The sequence below is a fragment of the Penicillium cosmopolitanum genome, assembly GCF_028827165.1.
Source record: "Penicillium cosmopolitanum strain IBT 29677 chromosome Unknown utg000006l:49.0-5199605.0:1.0-5204138.0, whole genome shotgun sequence".
NCBI classification, from domain to species: domain Eukaryota; kingdom Fungi; phylum Ascomycota; class Eurotiomycetes; order Eurotiales; family Aspergillaceae; genus Penicillium; species Penicillium cosmopolitanum.
In genome coordinates this window covers 857,903-878,241 of record NW_026622676.1, presented here as the reverse complement: position 1 = coordinate 878,241, position 20,339 = coordinate 857,903, and the positions used below count along the sequence as shown (strand labels likewise).

The 20,339-nt window shown below is 49.7% G+C and overlaps 11 protein-coding genes across 11 annotated transcripts; 5 read left to right on the top strand and 6 right to left on the bottom strand.

The window, feature by feature from the left end:
* Positions 1 to 117: 117 nt before the first annotated feature.
* On the bottom strand, positions 118 to 1,579 carry N7509_004863 (uncharacterized protein; the record flags this gene model as incomplete). Its single annotated transcript, XM_056629500.1, has 5 exons — positions 118 to 192; positions 275 to 391; positions 418 to 787; positions 827 to 1,093; positions 1,149 to 1,579. 5 exons carry the CDS (start codon positions 1,577 to 1,579, stop codon positions 118 to 120), a joined length of 1,260 nt encoding a protein of 419 aa, XP_056488802.1.
* Positions 1,580 to 1,932: 353 nt separating this feature from the next.
* On the bottom strand, positions 1,933 to 3,494 carry N7509_004862 (uncharacterized protein; the record flags this gene model as incomplete). The annotated part of the gene is made up of 4 exons (XM_056629499.1): positions 1,933 to 2,499; positions 2,560 to 3,261; positions 3,321 to 3,443; positions 3,492 to 3,494. 4 exons carry the CDS (start codon positions 3,492 to 3,494, stop codon positions 1,933 to 1,935), a joined length of 1,395 nt encoding a protein of 464 aa, XP_056488801.1.
* Positions 3,495 to 4,465: 971 nt separating this feature from the next.
* N7509_004861 (fungal specific transcription factor domain-containing protein) lies at positions 4,466 to 6,582 on the bottom strand (the record flags this gene model as incomplete). Its single annotated transcript, XM_056629498.1, has 5 exons — positions 4,466 to 4,680; positions 4,737 to 5,233; positions 5,503 to 5,695; positions 5,761 to 6,261; positions 6,324 to 6,582. 5 exons carry the CDS (start codon positions 6,580 to 6,582, stop codon positions 4,466 to 4,468), a joined length of 1,665 nt encoding a protein of 554 aa, XP_056488800.1.
* Positions 6,583 to 7,464: 882 nt separating this feature from the next.
* N7509_004860 (alpha/beta fold hydrolase) lies at positions 7,465 to 8,490 on the top strand (the record flags this gene model as incomplete). The annotated part of the gene is made up of 3 exons (XM_056629497.1): positions 7,465 to 7,827; positions 7,888 to 8,238; positions 8,317 to 8,490. The coding sequence occupies 3 exons, from the start codon at positions 7,465 to 7,467 to the stop codon at positions 8,488 to 8,490; spliced, it is 888 nt and encodes a 295-aa protein (XP_056488799.1).
* Positions 8,491 to 8,745: 255 nt separating this feature from the next.
* N7509_004859 (uncharacterized protein) lies at positions 8,746 to 9,159 on the bottom strand (the record flags this gene model as incomplete). The annotated part of the gene is made up of 1 exon (XM_056629496.1): positions 8,746 to 9,159. One exon carries the CDS (start codon positions 9,157 to 9,159, stop codon positions 8,746 to 8,748), a length of 414 nt encoding a protein of 137 aa, XP_056488798.1.
* Positions 9,160 to 9,674: 515 nt separating this feature from the next.
* Positions 9,675 to 9,971, top strand: N7509_004858 (uncharacterized protein; the record flags this gene model as incomplete). Its single annotated transcript, XM_056629495.1, has 1 exon — positions 9,675 to 9,971. One exon carries the CDS (start codon positions 9,675 to 9,677, stop codon positions 9,969 to 9,971), a length of 297 nt encoding a protein of 98 aa, XP_056488797.1.
* A 1,156-nt stretch (positions 9,972 to 11,127) lies between these two features.
* N7509_004857 (Male sterility NAD-binding) lies at positions 11,128 to 11,946 on the top strand (the record flags this gene model as incomplete). Its single annotated transcript, XM_056629494.1, has 1 exon — positions 11,128 to 11,946. One exon carries the CDS (start codon positions 11,128 to 11,130, stop codon positions 11,944 to 11,946), a length of 819 nt encoding a protein of 272 aa, XP_056488796.1.
* A 513-nt stretch (positions 11,947 to 12,459) lies between these two features.
* Positions 12,460 to 13,573, top strand: N7509_004856 (alpha/beta hydrolase; the record flags this gene model as incomplete). The annotated part of the gene is made up of 2 exons (XM_056629493.1): positions 12,460 to 12,525; positions 12,578 to 13,573. 2 exons carry the CDS (start codon positions 12,460 to 12,462, stop codon positions 13,571 to 13,573), a joined length of 1,062 nt encoding a protein of 353 aa, XP_056488795.1.
* Positions 13,574 to 13,819: 246 nt separating this feature from the next.
* On the bottom strand, positions 13,820 to 14,718 carry N7509_004855 (uncharacterized protein; the record flags this gene model as incomplete). The annotated part of the gene is made up of 2 exons (XM_056629492.1): positions 13,820 to 14,001; positions 14,334 to 14,718. The coding sequence occupies 2 exons, from the start codon at positions 14,716 to 14,718 to the stop codon at positions 13,820 to 13,822; spliced, it is 567 nt and encodes a 188-aa protein (XP_056488794.1).
* Positions 14,719 to 16,668: 1,950 nt separating this feature from the next.
* Positions 16,669 to 17,529, top strand: N7509_004854 (SDR family NAD(P)-dependent oxidoreductase; the record flags this gene model as incomplete). The annotated part of the gene is made up of 2 exons (XM_056629491.1): positions 16,669 to 17,267; positions 17,340 to 17,529. 2 exons carry the CDS (start codon positions 16,669 to 16,671, stop codon positions 17,527 to 17,529), a joined length of 789 nt encoding a protein of 262 aa, XP_056488793.1.
* A 241-nt stretch (positions 17,530 to 17,770) lies between these two features.
* N7509_004853 (uncharacterized protein) lies at positions 17,771 to 19,065 on the bottom strand (the record flags this gene model as incomplete). Its single annotated transcript, XM_056629490.1, has 3 exons — positions 17,771 to 17,796; positions 17,847 to 17,964; positions 18,031 to 19,065. The coding sequence occupies 3 exons, from the start codon at positions 19,063 to 19,065 to the stop codon at positions 17,771 to 17,773; spliced, it is 1,179 nt and encodes a 392-aa protein (XP_056488792.1).
* Between the last annotated feature and the right edge of the window lie 1,274 nt (positions 19,066 to 20,339).

Here is a 20,339-nt window from a genome sequence, read left to right as displayed (position 1 = left end):
TGTTTCAACCGTGGTGCCAACAGTCGCGAGCGCCAAATCGAGGCCAGTTCAACCCGGGGACTGTCGACTGACTTTTCTCGAGCCGAGTTCCTTCAAGCTGATCTTGCCGAGCCTGGCTTAGGCCTTGCTCCTGAGGTCAGAATGCGACTTGCCGATGAGATAGATCATGTAAACGGCGGACCTGTGAATTGCCTGTTCGAGTTAGCTTTGCCTTTCTAGGTTTAGCGCCCCAATACGTCGTCACGTAACCTCCCTTCAATGTTCCCCGACTTACAGACCCAACCTCAACAATCTCATGACCATGGCGTGCAGCCAGTTTTAACGGGGTCATGCCGCGTTCATCGGAAGATTCAATATTGGCACCGTTTTCCAGAAGCAGTTTGACCATAGTCTCATCGCCAAACACTGCAGCCAAACGTAATGGAGTTGGCCGTCTCTCCCTGAGGTTTCAATATTGGCGCTGCTATTCAGGAGCAGTTTGGCCACAGTCGCGTGGCCATAGTGAGCAGCCGAATGCAATGAAGTCCTGCCCGATACATCTGAAGATTCAAAGTAGGCGAAAAAAGGATATCCAGACTGGATTCCCTGAAGCTCGACCTTGGACTGAAGACGATTCTCCTCAAATGCATCATATGAAAGATATGTCAGACAGCTATCAGTGATTATTTCATGAAATTTTGGGAAACAGGCTTCCCATATGTTCTCAAAGTATTTCTGCGTGGTGTAGTGGACAAGTCTCACGGTACCCGTTAGCTCATAGACGAAGACCAAGCCACCACAGTATGAGCTTAGCTGCTTAATGTCTGTGATATTCAACTAATCGAACTCGTGAGAACTGATCTCAATCGCAAGCGCATGTTTAAGCTGAGCCACAGTGAGAGGGCCTTTTGCGTTCGCGATCCATCCTATAGTTCTCTTCGCAAGCTCTACGACATCTGCACTTTGATGCTCAATCCTCTTGACGATTTCGCTATAAGCATGCTCGTAAACGTTGTACTGAGATCCAGAGTTAAATTTAGTTATCATATTTCGAACCCTCTTCTCGTTCCCCTGATCGAGGAGTAAATTGAAGTAGAGTCGAACGAGAAGAAACCTTGGCTATGTTAGTAGTGCACTTTTGTCCGGCTCTAGATATGCTTATATCCCACGAGCAGCTTTTGATGCACTGCTTCAGATTCGGCCTTTGCTGCACAAAATCCGGAAGTTCAACTATACGTGAGTCCAAGTAAGATTGGATGTCTTCGCGCCTGGGTTTAATCTCAACAGAAACGTAAGTCTGAAGGTAAGCTGCAATTTCAGTGTTGGGTCGAGAAATTGCCAGTATACTAATGCCTGTTTGGACACTGAGACTGACAAGCTGGTGAAGGAATGGTTGACGAACACTGACGAGGCCGTCGGAAACTGAGCGTTCATCAAATGCATCAATAATGAAGAAAACTCTTGTGCTTGTAGCAATAATAGATTTCAACTCGCAGGTGATTGAACTTTCGGAGGGACGAGTCTTCTTTTTTACGTGACTCGTATACATTGACTTGACACCATCAGGGATCAAGGCGGCCGAAGCCCGACAGCTAGTCATTGGCGTCAGCAGTTATGGCAGAAGTTTCCGGATGAAGGACGCGTGCTGCTCCGGTCCCTTCTGCACCTTTACTGGAGATAGAAATCACTCCATGGCCTATGCCGCTCCTTGCACGTCAACTGCTGGCTACATCTCCAACGCTGAGATCAACGACATAATCAAGAACCACGGGAGCTATTCCATCGTCAAGTCGTCCATTGACAAGGCTTCTGACTCCATGCTTAGTTGTTTCGTGAAATGCTACTACATTGGTTGATCTTCTTCCTCTCGTACCTGAGCGTAACACGAAAAAGGCGATGTATTGGTCAGAATTGAGCTCAATAAAGAAAAGTGATTGACGATGGCTGAATAATCTAAAGCTTCCCAGCTGCGGCGTAGCGGTCATTTGGTTGACACTTTGAAAACCACCCCATATATTTGTCCTCGATGTAAGGTGCTATACCAGTACCTGGATACACCGCCTCGCGCCCGTGGGCAAACCGCGCTAGCGCCTGTTCTGCATGCGCTTCAACGTCATATCCATATACCTCCAGCACCGTCTGAGGGTCATCGTAGAGATTGCTGCTGCGAACCAAATATTTCCCTTCAAGCGACGGTGCCATTGCCGCATCGCGAGCCTGTTGCTTAGGGCCATCCGGCAAGTGCCAGATGGCACCATTCAGAAAAGAGACCTGTTGTTTCATAAAGGCTTTTGGCATCCGCTCGAGCTCGTATATATTGATGGCTTCGCGAAGACTCAGCCTTCCACGAGTAACTGCCCCGACGCACTTTGCGAGGAAAGCTCCGTCTTCCATGGACGTAGCAGCCCCTTGCGCCATATGGTTTACCATTGAGTGCGCTGCATCCCCCATCAAAACCACATTCTTCTGTGGGGAGGACCATGATTGCAAGGGTCCGGTCACCAATAGCGGCCAGCGTGACTGCCAGTATACAGAACGTCAGCAGCAATCCAGAATTTCTCGAAAGGGAGTAAAGCTAACAGTCTCGGTGATCATATCGACAATGCGTTTAATCCGAGGATCAAAGTCTTTGTATACATCCCGCATTTCCTCGACAGGAACATTCGGTTGGGTACTATAGACCTTCTCCGGACGATGATGCGAGAGCACCAGGTTGAATGTTTCGCCCCCACTGATGGGATAAGTGATAATATAGGCATTATGTCCCATCCAGACCTCCATCGTCAACTTTTGAATGAGCTCCTTTGCAATTGGGTCCTGCCGGATACGGTCATACGGTATAATCGCCCGGTAAGCACAGTTGGTAGTTTTGGCGTCCGGCTTTATGTTCGGAAACAGCGTACTTCGGACAATGCTGTTTACGCCATCAGCACCCACGCAGAGGTCGAAATGATATTTATCCCCTTTTTGTGTTTCGACCGTGACTTCACCCTTCTCCTGATAGTCAAGTGAGATGACGCAACTGTTAATATGAATCGCTGCTCCTAGACGCGTGGCCACGGCCGCGAGACCTTGGTGGAGATGAGCACGATGAACAAGCCACCACGGTCTGCCCAATGCTCTTTCGACAATTGGTATTTCGGTATGTCCGACAAGAGTGCCATCTTTGCGGCGCATATTCAGTTCTTCTATTTGAACCAAGTTGTCTCCTATCACATCCGCAACGCCCCATTTCTGCAGCAGAACCGATACATTCGGCGTCATCTGGATCCCGGCCCCGATCTTTTTTCTATGAGCTCCTGCATGCGGCATTATTTGCTGACTGGTAAGGTTTAACTTACTTCGAGTAATTCATCCGCTGCTTCCAGGACAGTGACATCCACCCCTGCACGTCGAAAGGCAATGGCAGCTGCCAGCCCTCCTATTCCTGCGCCGATGATTCCAACATGAACACGCTGATTCGCCTGTAGGTATAAGTACAAAGTCAAGCATTCGAGAAGCAGCCTTCTCACCATGTTCCACGTTCCGGGTTTATAGAGCTACTTGTGGTAGAGAATAAAATAGCTTAGGATTGCACTTGATGCAACAAGTCATGGGGATACCGAAGGATACCTTATATATACTTGCAACTACTCTATTTTCGCACTCCCCGGGCTGCCCACTCGGGGAGTTAGGCATTCCGGCCCAGCCCTGGGGGGTAGGATACCCCGGATTCACCGCATCCGCTGACTGAGGCTGGACGGGACGGACGCCTGTGGGACTTCTAAACCCACGCGAGACGGAATTGGTGGCGCATGTGGGGTAAAGTTGAGGTGTTAAATAATATTCGAACGATAATGCCGACACACGGGGATTGTCAAATGATCATAGCATTGGCTAGATAGTTTACTGTCATTACCTGACCCGCTGGGCCGCCGGGCCGTCAGGGGTTCGGTGCCGCACTATTATCCAGCGGATCTAATTCTTACTATACTATCCTTCTCTGTAAAAGATCCTCTACATCATCTATCAGCAGGTACGCTAAGATGTCTGCCTTAAGTTTATTTTTCTCACTCCTACGGCAATGCCGGATACTGAGACTATTGCTCCTTCCGCGGCGAAACCATCTCGAGAGGCTCGAACAGCCGAACCGCCCAGCTTGTACCTACATGGCCCCTTCTCTGTTTGCTCCACTACAGCTAACTCGTAGTCAATGCCTCACTATTCCGAGGACCCTACCGAGAAGCTGCAACCCTAACCAATCATGAATTCGCCAAAGTCCACGGGCGGTACCAAGTCGGAGCTGTGAAGAGAAAAGAGCCCGGTTGAATATTCGGTAGGAAAGTCGAAAGCAAGCCTATTATCAAAATATGGCTCTTCTGAAACTGTGCATTGTGCAGGTGAGAGCTGTTAGCGGTTTTTTGAGACAATTGCTGAAGCGTGGGCAGGGCCAGCCTTGGAATGGCACGGATGGGACGGAAGGGCGGTTTGCATCTGTGCGGGATAACTAACTGAGAGGATCCAATATTGCAGATAGCTGCGAAAGATATTCTTGACACCGCTCAACAACAGGGTTTCCCGGGTCAAGCTGACGCAGTGCTTCAGCCGCCGTGTCAATACAGGGCCGGGAATGGCTAACCATGATCCAGGCTGACGGGTTGCGGTCACGCTCCTTCGATGCCACGATGAGGGAGCCGAAAATAACTAGTGCTGCATTGAAGGCTGTGTTACATCAGCTTCAGTTTCCTTGAAGTCAAATATAACAGAACCCCACCTACTGTAATAGAGTGAATAATTCCATGCACCCAAGAACTCACGTCGCCAGCCACTACCGGCAGACATATTGTGTACAATCGAGATAATCGACATAGCAGATTCAACACAGCTAATGACGCTGCTCAGCCCCATTTGCTGAAGCAGCCGCGTTTCAGACGTCGCCAGCGTGTCACCTTGTGTCTGAACTGGGTCGAGGAGGCTCTCTAAGCAGCGGCGATGCACCAGGATTCGAAGGTTATTATAGCGCACGAAGAGGACAACCTCGAATCGATGGCGGATTATCGAGCCAGTATCCATCTTCTCAACGTCATCCAGACTTAAGGGGCTGTCGCATACTTTCAGGCCCAGGGAGGGCAACTGCTGCAGTCGCCATTCATCGAGCTGGCGCTGCCCTTCGAGGATCCCGGACATGGCGTCTATAGGGCTCGTGGAAACTTCGAACCCTAAATTGGCCCCGTAGCACGATTCGAGCACGTTATAAAGTATAACGTATAGCTTTCTGTATATTATTAGCGAAAGATCACTGTCTTCCAATTTACATGGAAAATCAAGTCAGAGCTCACACTGCAGCCGTAAAAAAAAGAGCCGTCCAACATTCGATAAGTATTAGACTCCGCGGGCGAGCTCAACATTTGCAAGTCCTGGGAGGGCATTTCCAGCTTCACGTAAAATTCAGGTATGGTACACGGGCGACCGAAAGTCATGCTTAAAGTACTAGAATGACCGAATCAACGCAATGCGCAAGACCTCATAAAGAGCTGTCCTCACCGGTCAAGAAGGACACATCCAAACCAGGTGCGTTTACGAGTCTCACATTCCGCTGGAGGAAATCCCCGATTTGCATCTGGAGAGTGTAGACCTAATTGATACGCCGCAGATATTGCCAACCCATGTGCCGTCCAAGCTTGCACTGACTTTTGGGTACCTTGTAGGTACTGACCCAGGATTAGGAGATATTGCACTGCATCGGAATTAGCTCGCTGACATACTGCGAAGAACAAGGTCAGCTCCCGCATCGACACTCACCCATCTCTAAGCTGGCATTCCGTTTGGAATCTCGATCACAGAGGCCATTTGCTCTTTGATAATACACATCGGATTCCTGTATTCGTTTCTCCGCAGGCATGTCACCTTTGGTTGACAGACTTGCTGCGATAGCAAGGACGATGTTGAGCAGACCGAGCCAGGTTCTACGAACCTTGCGAAATCTTTCCTTCTTCATCTGAAAGTATGTCTCGCAGAATGATTTTTCATGGATAAAAGGCAGAAGCTGTCCGGTCTTATGGAAGTACTGCTGAATAAGACTCCACGTACGTTCCTCGCTTGGTAGAGCGTAGATGTTGACTGCCGCCCTCAAATTAATGTTTTCAACACTCACCGGGCGGCCCGTAGAGGGGGATTTGGCACCGTTGACCGTGCCGCAGGTCCTCTGCGACGAAGACGGGGCCAGGGTCGGCTCCCTATGCGGACTTGTCTTTGCTATCGCTCGGGATATATACCGCAGAAATGCAATATTAGAAGAAGGCCCTTGCACAATTAGCGCCCAGGGGTGCCACCAACAATCCCATATAGGTAGACAATTAGCATACCGAAGAAACCGCAATTCTTTTCGTCTGTAAACTGAAGCGCTCCCATTCCGTCTACCGAGCTCTCAGATACATCAATTTCTCCCAGAGGCTCTGTTGTATTCTCGCCCCTGGGATCTGGTGCTGCTGCTGAGGCAGTTGAAGAGTCTTGTACATCTTTCAATGGGTCTTCTGACCCCCTACTCGGGCCTTCACTCGATTCTTTGCCGTCTATGGGCGCCGATGAACTATGGTCCTGGAGCTGCCGTATTGACGCTTCCATCTTCTCTAGTCGCTGCTCCAGTTGCAGGATATAGCTTGGACATTTGTTAACATCGTCGCCTACAGATCGCTCGCAAAAGACCTGTCGATGGCAGTGGAAGGGAATTGAATGCTCTTCACCTTTTTCTCAAGGTCAAATTATTCGGACCAGCACCCTCAGAATACAAACATTCGATTTCCAGTTCGTGGCATAGGGCACATGGCCGATCACCTGAACACTAGAAGAGATTCCGGTCAGCCCGGCTGGCTTTCAGGCACCATTCGAATCGAGGCGGACTGCGTCCTCACCCGGGATTTCCTGTGCCGACAAGATTGGCAGGCCAATGTGGCCCTGCGCCGTTTATTCGACTGCGGCGCGGACGGAGACATGGTTTGAATGGGCGCTCGTGGTATTAGGATACATGCATCCCCTGCAGTTATCGAAGGGCAATCGCCAGGCATTCTCTTTCAGATCCAACCGAGGGTAATGCGTGGTAAGGAAGCCTTTCCCGGAGACTCCAATTCTCCCCGCTCGCATTTCCCGCTGTCTTTTCCGGGAATGATTGGCAGTTTCACAGAAACCCAGCTCTTTTCGGCGAAGGAAAGAGATGATCGCATCCGACTGCGCTCTGTTAAGCTACTTCCCCACACCAGCCTAACTCCCCGGTCGCAACCAAATCCCGGCTCGACGGTTCGACATCTTAACCATTCCATTCGTCCGGATGGCGTTTCCGCTTGACAGGACCATTAGAAGCCTGCTCGCGGGCGAGTATATAGAGCCCAGTTGGACTTTGCAAACTGAATATTCGGTAGACTCTCCACTGCAGATTCTAAGCAGAATTCAACGCCTTCTCCTTTATCATATTTATCATACGGACCACGCAAGGCTCAACTGACAGGCATAATGTCTCGTACGCAAATTGTACGAGTCCCTCACTTGGGGGGTATCGATGCTTCCTATCATATGCCCTACCCGTATGACGCAAAGAAGCCCACGCTTGTTCTCGTCAACTCCTTCACCACCTCCGCGGATCTCTACCGGAAACAATATGATGACAAAGCGTTGACGGACTCCATGAATCTACTGGCCATAGAACTGCTTGGCCATGGCCAAACACGAACCAAGCGTGAGAATTGGACCTATTGGGATACCGCGGAGATGAATTTGCAGGTCTTGGATGCCCTCGGCATTGAAAAGGCCTTTGTGCTCGGTACGAGCCAAGGTGGTTGGATCACTGTTCGAATGGCGCTTATGCGACCGGAGAAGGTACGTGAATCCCAGATAGGCACACGAGTATGACATGGCCCCATCTCAAACGTCCAGTAGATCCAAGGAATCATCCCGCTTGGAACCTCGCTGGACTACGAATCTGAGCGCACACGCCAGCTTAATTGCTGGAATGGCCCCGGGCTCCTGCGCCCCAATATTACGAAGTGGACTACAAACGAGCCTTCTCAAGACTTTGAGCCGGACACCGGGTACTGTGACTTCCTTATTGACATTGGTTTCAATGAATGCGCCCCGGAGCTCCGCGAATTCTGGCGGAAGACGATCAAGGCCAACTATCGTGGCGATGACGGTCGTCGACGTATCCGGATGGCGGCCATTAACCTTGCTGAACGAGATGGACTGCATTCCCGCCTGTCCGATGTTCGGTGTCCTGTGCTGTGGCTACACGTAAGTTTCTACCGTCGGACAGCTTCATGTCCACTTGCCAAGAGAAGGCTTTGGCTAAATCCATCTTGCGATGTATAGGGTACCAAAGACGTGGTGTACTCGATTGCAAACGCTCAAGAGGAGATCAAGATGTTCGTGAACTCTCCGGATGCACAGTTAGTGACGGTGGAAGGTGGAACTCATTTCTTGAGTGGCTCTCATCCGAACGAAGTAGACAAGGCCTTGATTGAATTTGTGATGAAGTGCAACTGATATCTTGAGATTGATTGTTGAGGGGTGGTAATTAACCACGGAGACTGTCGGCTATTAACACAGTTATGGCTTAAAGGATGCTAAGTTATTTCTGAGAAATTCCGGCCGTGATCGTGGATTAGCCTCGTGGGAGGAAGTATATAAGTTTGAAAATGAATTTCTTGACTTCGAAAGTGGCTGGTGGCCCCTGCATTGTTATACCAGTATACAAGGGAGACACGCTGCGTGCTGGGTCCTTACGGCCCAGTCATTCGGTCACTTGCTCGAGCATCCAAATACAGCAGCAAAATCAATCATCGGAAGGTATTCGGACCAATCATCTTGATAGTAATTAACGAAGGGTCTCAATCTCTGCGCCATGTATTGATTGCCGATCTCGCTCTGCTCATCGGTCTGTGGATGATAAGCCGTTGACAATCTTCGGTCGATACCAAGGATTCTGCAGAACTCTTTCCAGAATTCGGACACAAACTGGCCACCACGATCTGACACAATTGATTCAGGAAGGCCTACCCAGCGATAAACATGGCCGACAAACAGACGCGAAGTTCCCTTCGCATCAATATCCTTGTGGCAAGGGACTGAGATCGGCCGCTTAGAGGGACGGTCCACGAACACGCACACTGCGTCAAACCCGTAACGATCCTTCGAAAACGATCTGAAATTCATTGTGATATGTTGCCACGGGCGTCTTGGGATTGGCAAAGGTTGCAGCAGTCGTGGAGCACGATCTCGCCAGGTCTTTGTTCTCTTGCATATCTGGCAATTATCAACGTACCGATCCACATCTTCCGATAGACCTTGCCAAAAATAACGCGCAGAAACTATGCACCTCGTTTTCTCTGGCCCTGGGTGTGCCGTTGAAGGTTGACGATGAATCTCATCAAGTAGGCGCGCGCGAAGATCTCCCTCGCCAGGAACAACCAACCGCCCCTCGCGGAGAAGCAGACTATCTTGCAACTGCCATTTCCTGTGACCTTGCTCCGCCTTCTCGCGATATTCTTGAAGACCCTCGTTGGTGCGATTCTCCTTCAAAATCCGATCGACGATTGGTGAGACAGTGACCGAGGTCGATAGAAATACAAACACCGAGTTGGAAGGCCGACGCTTCTAATTGATTACACGTACTTGAGCTGGTTCTCATCTCCAACCTGTGATCACCCTGTTTTCATTCAACTGAACAAATGTATGAACGCAAAAGAGACAACGGAGCCGCTGCTGGCTCTGTTCCTCCTCCTCTTCCTCCTCCTCCTCCTCCTACTCCACCACCTCCCCCGCCCGAAGATCTCAGCTCGGAAGTCTCCCCGTTCGTCATGAAGCTGAAAGCTGCCCCTCCTGGCTATTTTTTCCAGCTCGAAAGACCACCACCTCATACAGATTCATTCGCTGCGCCAACCGGCCCTTATTTCTTCTACGGTACCCTGTCTGACCCAGCTATGCTGCGAGATGTCCTTGGCTTGGAAACCGAGCCACAACTTTGACCCGCCTCCATTACAGGCTATGAATGCAAGCTATGGGGTCAGTGTCCAGCTATCCTAGATGCCCCGGAAAAGGTTGTTCAGGGCGTTGTCATCATGTCGAGACAGAAGAGCATGGGGAGAGGCTTGCTAGCTATGAAACGGACAATTATCGGGCCGATCCATGTCGCATCAACTATATCGATGGGAATGAGCCCGTGGATGACTTTGGTCATGTTTTTAAATTTGTCGGCAATGTCAGAGACTTGAGCGACGGCACCTTTGATCTAGGGACTTGGCTAAGGAGGGTGAAGAGGGTACCTGAGGACCCATCAGATGTTAAGTAGTTGAAGGCAAGAAAAGACATGTATCATTGCCCCCAGCGCCAAGAAATACGAGGTATTCGCTCATCGACCCATCACTCAACCATGCTTCTCAACCCTGCTTTGTCCTTGATGCTGTTATCTACATCATGTCGCGAATCTTACGCAAGCATGTATTGTGTTCTTGGCAAGCTCTGTCGTTCCTAGTAGCCGGCACTCTACTCCTGGGAGCCTAGCTTGGTGGCATGGCATGGTGACGTCCACGCGAGTCATATCGAAGTGCAAATGATTATAACCCCTGTTTCGCATTCAGGATAAATTTGCTCATAGGTCGCTTGTAATAAGAGCTTACTACATACAAGGCGTATAGCGCTCCGAAGCTGGGAAGCTTCAGACGGTGCCGTGGGGCAAAGCATCCACAGGGTCGCTCTGCCTTCGCAGAGATAGGCACTTGGGGGAGAGCTCACACAGAGCCAATTTGCCTGTGGGTGGGATTGGACCCAAGAGTGAATTCCCCCAGGGGATTCCATCCTTGGGTTCCAACCCACATACGGGCGAGTTGGCCCTGTGGAATCAAAGATCGACGCTGTCCAACCGCTAGCATGGGGTGGGGCACTTGGTGGCGTCTCGCATCAGTGGCATTTAGGCATTCTCTCTGACATGCTGTTTTGCGGCTCTGGGCGGGTGCAGAGTAGTGGTGTTACAGGGCAGTGGGCGGTCAAGGGGCTGCTGGACGACCAAAGTTACGGGTGGAAAGGCAGCCGTTTCTGGCGTCAAAAGTGGTCATTTTCGGCGTCATCTTCACAGGTCGCTATATTCTATATGTAATCCACAATGCTTGGCCTGTGAATTTCAACATGTCCGTAGGGTCATTTGAGCCACAAATCCGAGGAGTACGTCACCTGGTTGACTTTTCCGCAAAGGAGACGAGAAAAGTCGTGCATTCAACGTTTATTTCCACTATTGGAACTGTAGAAAATTGGCCAGCTCCGGAAGTACCTGTACCCGAGAAGGCTCTTCCAGATTGGTCCCTCGCCATGCTTGGGTACGGCCAGTCAAAGCTCGCGAGCAGCATCATTCTTGACAAAGCCGCGAAGGAATCAGGCGTGCCAAGCGTTATAGTTCGAGTTGGTCAAATTGCGGGCCCGCGCGGGAAGAAAGGCAAATGGAATCCACAAGAGTGGCCTCCAAGCTTGGTCCGAAGCTCCCTATACCTAGGCCTCCTGCCTGACTCGCTTGGCACACTTGACAACATTGGGTGGGCACCAGTTGAAGATATTGCCAGTATGGTGTTGGACGTCTCCGGTGTGACTTGTCCTCGCCCAGCAGAAGAAGTGACCGGGTATTTCCATGCGCTCAATCCGAAACCAACAGACTGGTCTAGTCTCATACCCACGCTACGTGACTTTTACGGCGAAAGAATCCAAAAGCTCGTCTCGTTTAAAGAGTGGATATGTGCACTCGAAAAGAGTCAGGTTGATTCCTTGAGCATAGAAAAAAACCCAGCGGTCAAACTGCTTGATACATATCGATTGGCAGCGGAGGGTGTGAAGATGGGCTCGAAGGGAATTACAATGTCTACGACGCGTGCTGAGTCGTATAGTTTGGCGATGCGACAGGCGGAGGCAGTATCGCCGAAGTTGATAAAACATTGGTGTGAGCAGTGGAAATTTTGAAAGCCTTAGTGCTCCGCCAATAGAGAAAGCCATTTATAGGTCTGTATAATCCGATGGGTATCAAAGAATGACTTGAATTCAAATCTGAGGTAGCTCACCTGGGCAGCGACGAGCGAGAAAAGACTTCCCGGGTAGACTTTTGGCGATATTGAACTTTTCCAAGATTCATACAGCGCGCTGGATATGGCCCAATGCAGTGATTCTATGCCATTATACTAAAATCAAATTGTCCGATTGGTAAAGTATCTCCGATATTCTACTAGTCGTAAATCGGGCTCAAGTTGATATGGGCCCACTTCGTACCGCGCACCAATCAGTACGGCAGATCATCGTGAATGTAAATGAATCATCATGATCGGACCTCTGTCAGTTTTCATAGAACTACTACACGCAGTTCTCCTATAAATGGCTCTATATTCGCCTCATAAATCAAGGAGAAGTAGAATAAAAGACAGCGTCACTTGAATGAGCCTTATACATCACACTACCAGCAAAACTTACTCATCGACGAAAATGTATCACTACAAGACAAAAGAGGATGTCCTCAAAATGGGTATTATCGACCCAGAGCTTGAAGAGGTAAGTAAGATCGACATTTATTCCTCTACATGCCCTGACGGTGATGCTACAGGTCCTTAAACATACTCCAGCTCCCAAGTTTGACTTTTCGCTACCCGTTGAGCAATTGCGAGGAATGGTTGACGCCATGGCGAACAAGCTATACGAGACTTGCCCAACATTTGATACGCAGGAATCTGTGATCAATATCACAATGCGCGACGGACATCAAAGCGAACTAAACATAATCAAGCCGCTCAACTCATCTTCGGCCAATCCAGCGGTGGTCCTCATATTCGGTGGAGGGTTCATCATGGGATCCAACACCCAGTGCATCAACTGGGCCCGTGCGATCGCGCACTTATACAAAGCTACGGTTGTTCAACTCTCCTATCGCCTAGCGCCGGAGTACAAATTCCCATTTGCCCCGAACGATGTATGGGATACTGTGAAATGGGTATCAGGCAACCCGTCAGCTCTCGATGCAGACCTGTCCAAAGGATTTGTGATTGGTGGTGGATCGGCTGGTGGCAACCTTTCCATTATCACTGCTCATCGTGCTGCTAGAGAAAAGCTTTCTCCGCCGATCACCGGAGTTTTGACCAGTGTCCCAGTGTGCACCAGTGAAGAGACACTGCCGGCGAAATACAAAGCGCTGTGGCTATCTCGAGAGCAGAATGCGAATGCTCCTGGAAATCCAGGCCTTGACTCAAAGTCTATTGAAGGGTACGAGGCTTTGTACCAGCAAAACTTTCTGTCCGAGAATTTCACGCCCTTCACCACCCCACTTCCATGGTCTGACTTGGCTCTTCCTCGAACGTATGTTCAGATCGCTGGGTTGGACATTCTTCGCGATGACGGTCTGGTTTATGCAAAGGCCCTAGAAGAAAGCGGCGTCGAGGTCAAGCTTGATGCTTACCCTGGTATGCCGCACGGCCATTTCAATATTTGGCCTCACTTGAAGCAGTCGATTAAGTCTCAGGAGGATACTATCTGGCATATTGGATGGCTTTTGCGCCAAGAACTACCCAGAGAGAGAGTGAACGAACTAGTAGCTAGAATGATATAGGTGAAATATAATTATTCTTTTCTCGGAGCGTTATTAGAGGGTGCAAAACTGATCTATGAAAGTAACTGCTTTTTGTCATCCCACATCCTTGGAATGTCATTCGTTTGGTGGGGAAGAATTTCAATGGCAGATGTGATATAGCGGATATTTCGATTTCCCTCCTGAACTCCATTATAAATATCTGAAATGCCTCAGAAAGCTTCGATCCTCGCTCAAGTTCTTTCTATAATTCCAGAATATCATGCATCAAGCTAGCTCAGAGGGCGGCACTTCATTCGTCTTCTTGAATGCGTGGCCACTGGCAGCCAACTCCTGTCGTGATACTTTGTCGGCCTCAAGCTCGTTTCGTTTAGAAGCGGTGTCATTCAGTTCACCCAATGGTCTACCTTCTCCTTCAACTTCGGCTGGACTCTGCTCAAATTCGGAGCCTGTATGCGACTTGGAATTGCTGGATATTTTCGAGCGACGACGGCGACGGAGAAGAAGAAATATAACGACGGCAATTATGAGTATGCCGCAGACACCCCAACAACTCCGCCAGCTATCGCGCCTTTATTCGGACCATCGTTCGGGTCGTTATTCGAAAGCATATTTGCACCGTTAGGCGTACCGTTATTCGAAGTTTTAGTGGTGCTGTTATTCGTAGTGGAATTTCCAGAGTCAGGATCTTTGAATGAGTCAGTCAGATGTCAAGCAGTTATTGCGATGAAATAATGGGAATCGATGGGGGACAGTGGAACGGGAACCGCAAATGACATACAATCAGGAGTCGAGCGTGTGCCGCGTTCAATATTCAGCTTAGTGCCATTATTCTTGATATATGCATCTGTATTGCAACCAAAAGTCGATTTTCTGATGTCACCACCTGAATCTTTACTAAGATACCCGATCATGCCAGGTTCGCAGCACAAGAACCCCTCCGCGTACCACAAGTCCCAAGTTGAGTTCGCGCACACTTTATTGAAAGATTGTGTCTCCGAGGTTAAGCATAGCCAGTTCAAGTCGCTTGAACGTTGCTGAAGTGATAGCTCGTGTCCCTTTGGACAACAGACGACGTACTCGTTTGCACCCGCAGTTTGAGTTTCATCTTCATTGCAATCGCCAATCCGGCGAATGGAATAACCGGGCTCGATTTTGACAGACATCGAGGCGGGAAAAGACGACTGCTCGTCGAATGGACTTTTTAAGGGATGCGAATTCAGAAATTGAGAAAAAGTGGAGGCGATACGGAGAGGGTAGGGTCGCGGAGGGAAAATGATCTAAGACCCTTAAAAGGAGAGCCGCATGAAATGGTCTATGCAGAAGACAAGGACCGGCCAACTGGGCATGTTGATTGGGGCCGCCAAGTGGTAGTAGGCTGTACATAGTCCCAGCCTCGTTTGCAATTGTGGATCTCGAAAATGTCGTTGACCAGTGACATTGGCACAAGGAGAGTGTACCACATGTTTCACGAGAACAAGGCTCCGCAGTAGATTGAGAAGTAAATTGGATGAAAATATTGGATTGCGGACCAGAGCTTGCCTTATTTGGCCAAGACTTGCCGCGAAATGCCAACTTGGAGTGCTCCTCGATTCCGAGTTTGGACCATGGCATGGTTCATACACGAGGGTTGGAGGCTGACTTTAAGCTTACTCAATCTAAAACTACAAGGGCGAGCTGAGCCTTAAAACAAACCCCCTGGTTTCTGCCGGTCTACGGTCCACGGGACACAGTCAAGCGGACAGTTGCTGTAGATTCTCTGGTGATATGCGGGGTAGGTCCATCTTGTTGATATCAAGAACTCAACACGGGCTTCTAGCCTTGTCAGAATGCTAGTATGAAAAAATAGAAATAACCACGCTTGGCTCCATAAAGTGACGAGGTCCGACCAAGCCTCATAGAACCACGGCAGGACTGGGCGTTCCTTGTGGGGATTTGAATTTCAGATTTAGAATGGGCCCCAATTTTACCTTATTTACCTCTACTATATTGAGTTAGCATCTGGCCATAGCAGTTGTTGTGTGTGTGTGTGTGTGGTATTCTGCTAGCACTGCCGTGATTGATTAGCCCTGATCGTATCTTCCATGTTTTCTACCACTTTGACCTCCTGAACCTGGTTGAACTCTTTTTCACTATTCCCACCTCGGAACCCTTTCCTCCCAAGCTCCAGAAACCCGCTCCTATACGGTCCTTCTACCTGGATGAATCCAATTCCTCCGCTTCGCATACAATTTACGCTTTCTACACCGATAGCTACGCCGGTAGCTATGGGATGTCGATGGCAATCCCAACCTGAGCCGTGCGAGTATCTCAAATTCATCGAGTGAGCTTCCGGATTGCCCTGGCTTGTTGCAGTCCAGGATGACCAGAGCATGCAAACACTTCCCAAGTCAGCATTGGAGGTAACTGGAAAGAAATTTCTGTTATCGTGGTATGATCGTAGGCCCCAAAACGCCATTAGCATGGCCAGATGGATATTCCATTCTCTGTTGCCACGCAACTTTAGAATGAATCCATTATGGGCGATGGTCTAAATGGGCAGGGAGTGGTGGGAAGCACTCCAGACATTTGGGGAACTCGGTATTCTGCTCCAAGAGTATCAAAATCTGGCCTCTGAGCTTGTCAGCTGATTCCGCGATACAGAATACGAGGCATAGTAGTATGCTGTGGCCTTGCATGAGATGAAGATGATGGAGCATAAAGAACATATGTGTATTCGCATACGCTTCAAAATCGCTTTATACCAGTTTTTCGAAATTGCTATGTGGAGAAGATGGCCAATTTGGAAGCCGTAGAGTTGCTGATATCTATCCACCTGGGCATTGAACCCTTGGAACCCCCACTACTATCAGTCCATCATCACCAGAGTGGGGTGCGATTCCCCAATTTAGCCGTGCCGGATGAAACATCAACTGTCAAAAGACCCGCTACTCCACAAAATTCCCCATGAATGACACAAAAGAATTGTCACTCGATCGTCCACCACAATGTAACACGGGGCATCTCCGACCCCGCCTGAAAATACCGTCTCTTTCTCAATCTTTGCTTGGGAGTCATATTCCCCTCAACAACTCCCTACGAATCACCAAGCGAAACCCTACAACCCACCAAACAGCATGGACTCATTTCAGGACAAGGTCTATGTGGTGACAGGCCTTGGTGGAATCGGTCTCGCCGTCGCAAAGCAGCTCCACGCCCGCGGCGCAAGCCTCTCACTAGCCGACATCTCCGAGAAAACCCTCGCAACCGCAGTGCAAGAGATCACCAAAAACACCAGCAGCGGAACGAAGCCCAACGCCGAGAATATCATGACAACGGTCGTGGACATCGGAAGCGCGGCGGCCGTGAACGACTGGATCAGCGCGACTGTCTCACGGTTTGGCAAATTGGACGGTGCAGCGAACATGGCCGGGGCAATCGGTAAACAGCACGGGGTTGGCCGCTTTGTCGACCAAGAGGACGACGAGTGGGATATGTTGGTGCGGGTGAATCTTTCCGGAATGATGTATTGCCTGCGGGCGGAGCTGCGGGCAATCATGGCATGTGGGCCCGACGGTAAGGGGATGGGGAGTATTGTCAATGCGTCAAGTATTCAAGGACTTCGGGGATTTCCATTGCATGCGGCTTATTCGACAACGAAGCATGGGGTTGTTGGGTTGACGAGGTCTGTTGCAAAGGAGGTGGGCCCGCAGATTCGGATTAATGCTGTTGCTCCGTAAGTTTGTTCTATCGAAGGGAAACTACAGGCGATGTGACGCGACTTGATTTGATCTGACATCTTCATTAGTGGCTCGATCCAAACACCTTTGCTTGACCAGGCGGCTGTTATTCAGGGTGGTCCAGCAGTGCCTCCCTCTGTCATCCCCCGGGTTGGAACACCCGAGGAAGTTGCCCAGACAGTCGTGTTCCTATTGAGTGATGCGGCCTCGTATACGACCGGACAAGTCTACAGCGTGGATGGTGGATGGGATCCATGAAATACTAGGAGTGATGTGTACCGTGGAGCCAGATGGAGCATGTGAAAATGTTTCGCTGTATTGTATGTCCAAATCTAAACCATCTACCATGCAGAATGTAATGATCATGTACATGCAATCTAAAATCAAGAAATATAAAAGGATCCCAGGGTTGTTACCCAACGCCATCGCTCATGAGATATATGAATCGCTGAACACAATTTCAAATGAAAATGAACTTGAAGGCCTGTGGTCAGGTTCGCTAGGACCAGATACAGAGCCAGAACCCTGGGAAAATTAGCGAAAGGCCGTCCAAGGGAATACAAGACGAGGCTCACCCATTAGAGTCGTCAGATAGAGCCAGCTGGGAAGGCTGAATATGGAACCAGCACTCACGCTTGTAACTTCAGGCCAACCGTCCTCATATTTTAACACATTCCAGCCGAGACGGGCATCCTAGAAAGAGAGAAACAAAAACATTTAGCCCATTGTTCAAATTGCAAGAGGGTTGTTCAAACTTACTCCATCCTTGAACCCAATACTCGTGTTGAGGTAGTGGTAATAGAGAATATCCGGGGTCGAGTCATTCCCAGCCAACACTCCCAGACCACCAGGCGCATAAACGAGCCCATGATTTGAAGCATAGACAGCCGTGCCACCACCATCCACAAGTGAATCCCCATCTTTATCAACAAACGGACCGCGGACATTCCGCGACCGTCCAACATGAATATTATATTCCTGGCCCCGACTAGGGAACCCACCCTCCTTCTCACCAAACTTGCAACACTGGCCACGGCTAAACCAAGTATAATAATAACCATCATGATAGCTCATCCAAGACCCTTCCTCCGGCTTAACCTTCTGATCCGGCATAAAGGTCAACTGAACCGCATCAGGATGCTGCGGCTCCTCAATAGAGAGAAGATCATCGGCGAGCGGAATTTGCCAGATATTATGCCAGAAACTGCCATAATTGAGATATGACTTTCCAGTTTCCTGGTCGGTGATGAATGACGCATCGATGGCATTCGTCTGGGTGAATGGGAACACATCAGAGCCCTTCCCCTCACCCGTTCGAATCACAGCACCGTGATCCTTCCACGGAGTGCCGTCTAGCTTAGTGGTCGTCGCAACCCCAATCGCGCTATTGCGGCTCCCGTGGGTGCTGAGTGTATAATAGCAATAAAAGGTGCCATTTTTGAAGATTGTCGTCGGGGCCCAGGGTCGCGACCGGTTCCCGACGTCAATAATGCTATTATCGTCTAGCACGGTGCCGATCTGGGCCCAGGGTCCACTGAGATTGTCGGCTTTGAAGATCGGGACATGGTGTCCGCCCTTGAAGAGGTAGTAGTGGTCATCGTGCTGGACGATGTTTGGATCATGCGCGACAAGGTTACCAAGATTTGGTAATGGGAGTCGGTCGGTCGTCTCGAAGACTTGCGATAACGCGGATTTCCATGATCCTTGAGATGCCGGCGCTGCGCCCACTCCCTTGATGTCGACCAGGGCGGCTCCTAGGACTAGGACCAGGGTGCGCAATTTGTTGCTTAGCATTATGATTTCACGAATATGTACAGAATTTATTCCTGCTAGAGGGAGGCGATTCAATTGACAACTGGGCGCAGATAATGCGATGCGCCAGCGCTTAGTGAGACGGATTGCAGGCTATCAGGGTGCACGGCGCATGCTAAGGTGAGAAAGCTGAAAGAGGTTGAGAGTCGATTGGAGGTAAAATAGGCAAAGTAGATGATGGCGATGAAGGACATTTAAATATAGGGAGAAAGCAAATTCCACATGCGCAAGGGCAGCAAGAATAAAAAAAAGTGCACAGCCCAGGGTCCACCGATCGAGTCTAAACAAAAGCCAAGTGTTTTAGGCGTGGCCAACAGTGGGTACTTCCATATACTTTAGCCCCGGGGCTAGTGTGCATATAAAAATAAGTATTTTCCAGGTACTCCCCCCTGCTAGACGCGGGACAGCGAAGGCCCCGAGAGCGGGGAGCCTATAAAATCTTCGGCTGCAGGGTACGGAGGACTTGACGGGCGATATTAGCAGGTTATCCTTGGGTTCCAATAGGTGAATTGGCATACCCTAGTAGATAATCCAATGGAAGATGGCCACCTTGCCCCACTGGGAGAATCGTTTCATCGCTGCCTGGCTGTTATAATGGATGGACCCCGCCCCCACGGGCTCTACAGTAGACACTGCCATGCCGGCCCCAACAGGGTCTGAAAGTATGTATGACCTGGCTTCTTTGAATATGGATATCAACCCAACTGATTTATTTTTGTCCTTGTAGCCTCGCAAGCACAGACACAGGGTCCAATTCCCTGGCCCGTTGGGGCGATGTTTTCGGGGCCGCTAAGCGACCCATCGCTTCGCAAGGCCTCGCAGACTAGTGCTAGCCTTGTGCAGTGTAGCCACTAGTGATGACAATCGCTTGCATAATACACACGGATATCATAACTCACATTTTTACAAAAATAGAGAGAAGGAATGGTCGGAGCTTTCTGGAGCAATGATGATCGTGATCTACAACCCTTGCAGGGGTGACAGGATCGGCACCTGAACTCAGAGTGGATCAGGGCCGCCCCGAATCCCCGAGCTTGGAAGAGCAGGTTTACCACTTATGGCCAAGAACTGCGATAAAATCATTCGCAGTGGCATCCCTGAATCGGTAAGTATCAGGGGGTTGTTTCAAAGGCTATCAAAGCCTATCAATCCACCGAAGCCGGGCTACAATAATAACTCAACACTCCGGGTGCCCCTTTTGGCTGGGAGATCGTCTATATGAGTTGATATGGTACATGGATTGTATATACGTGTAA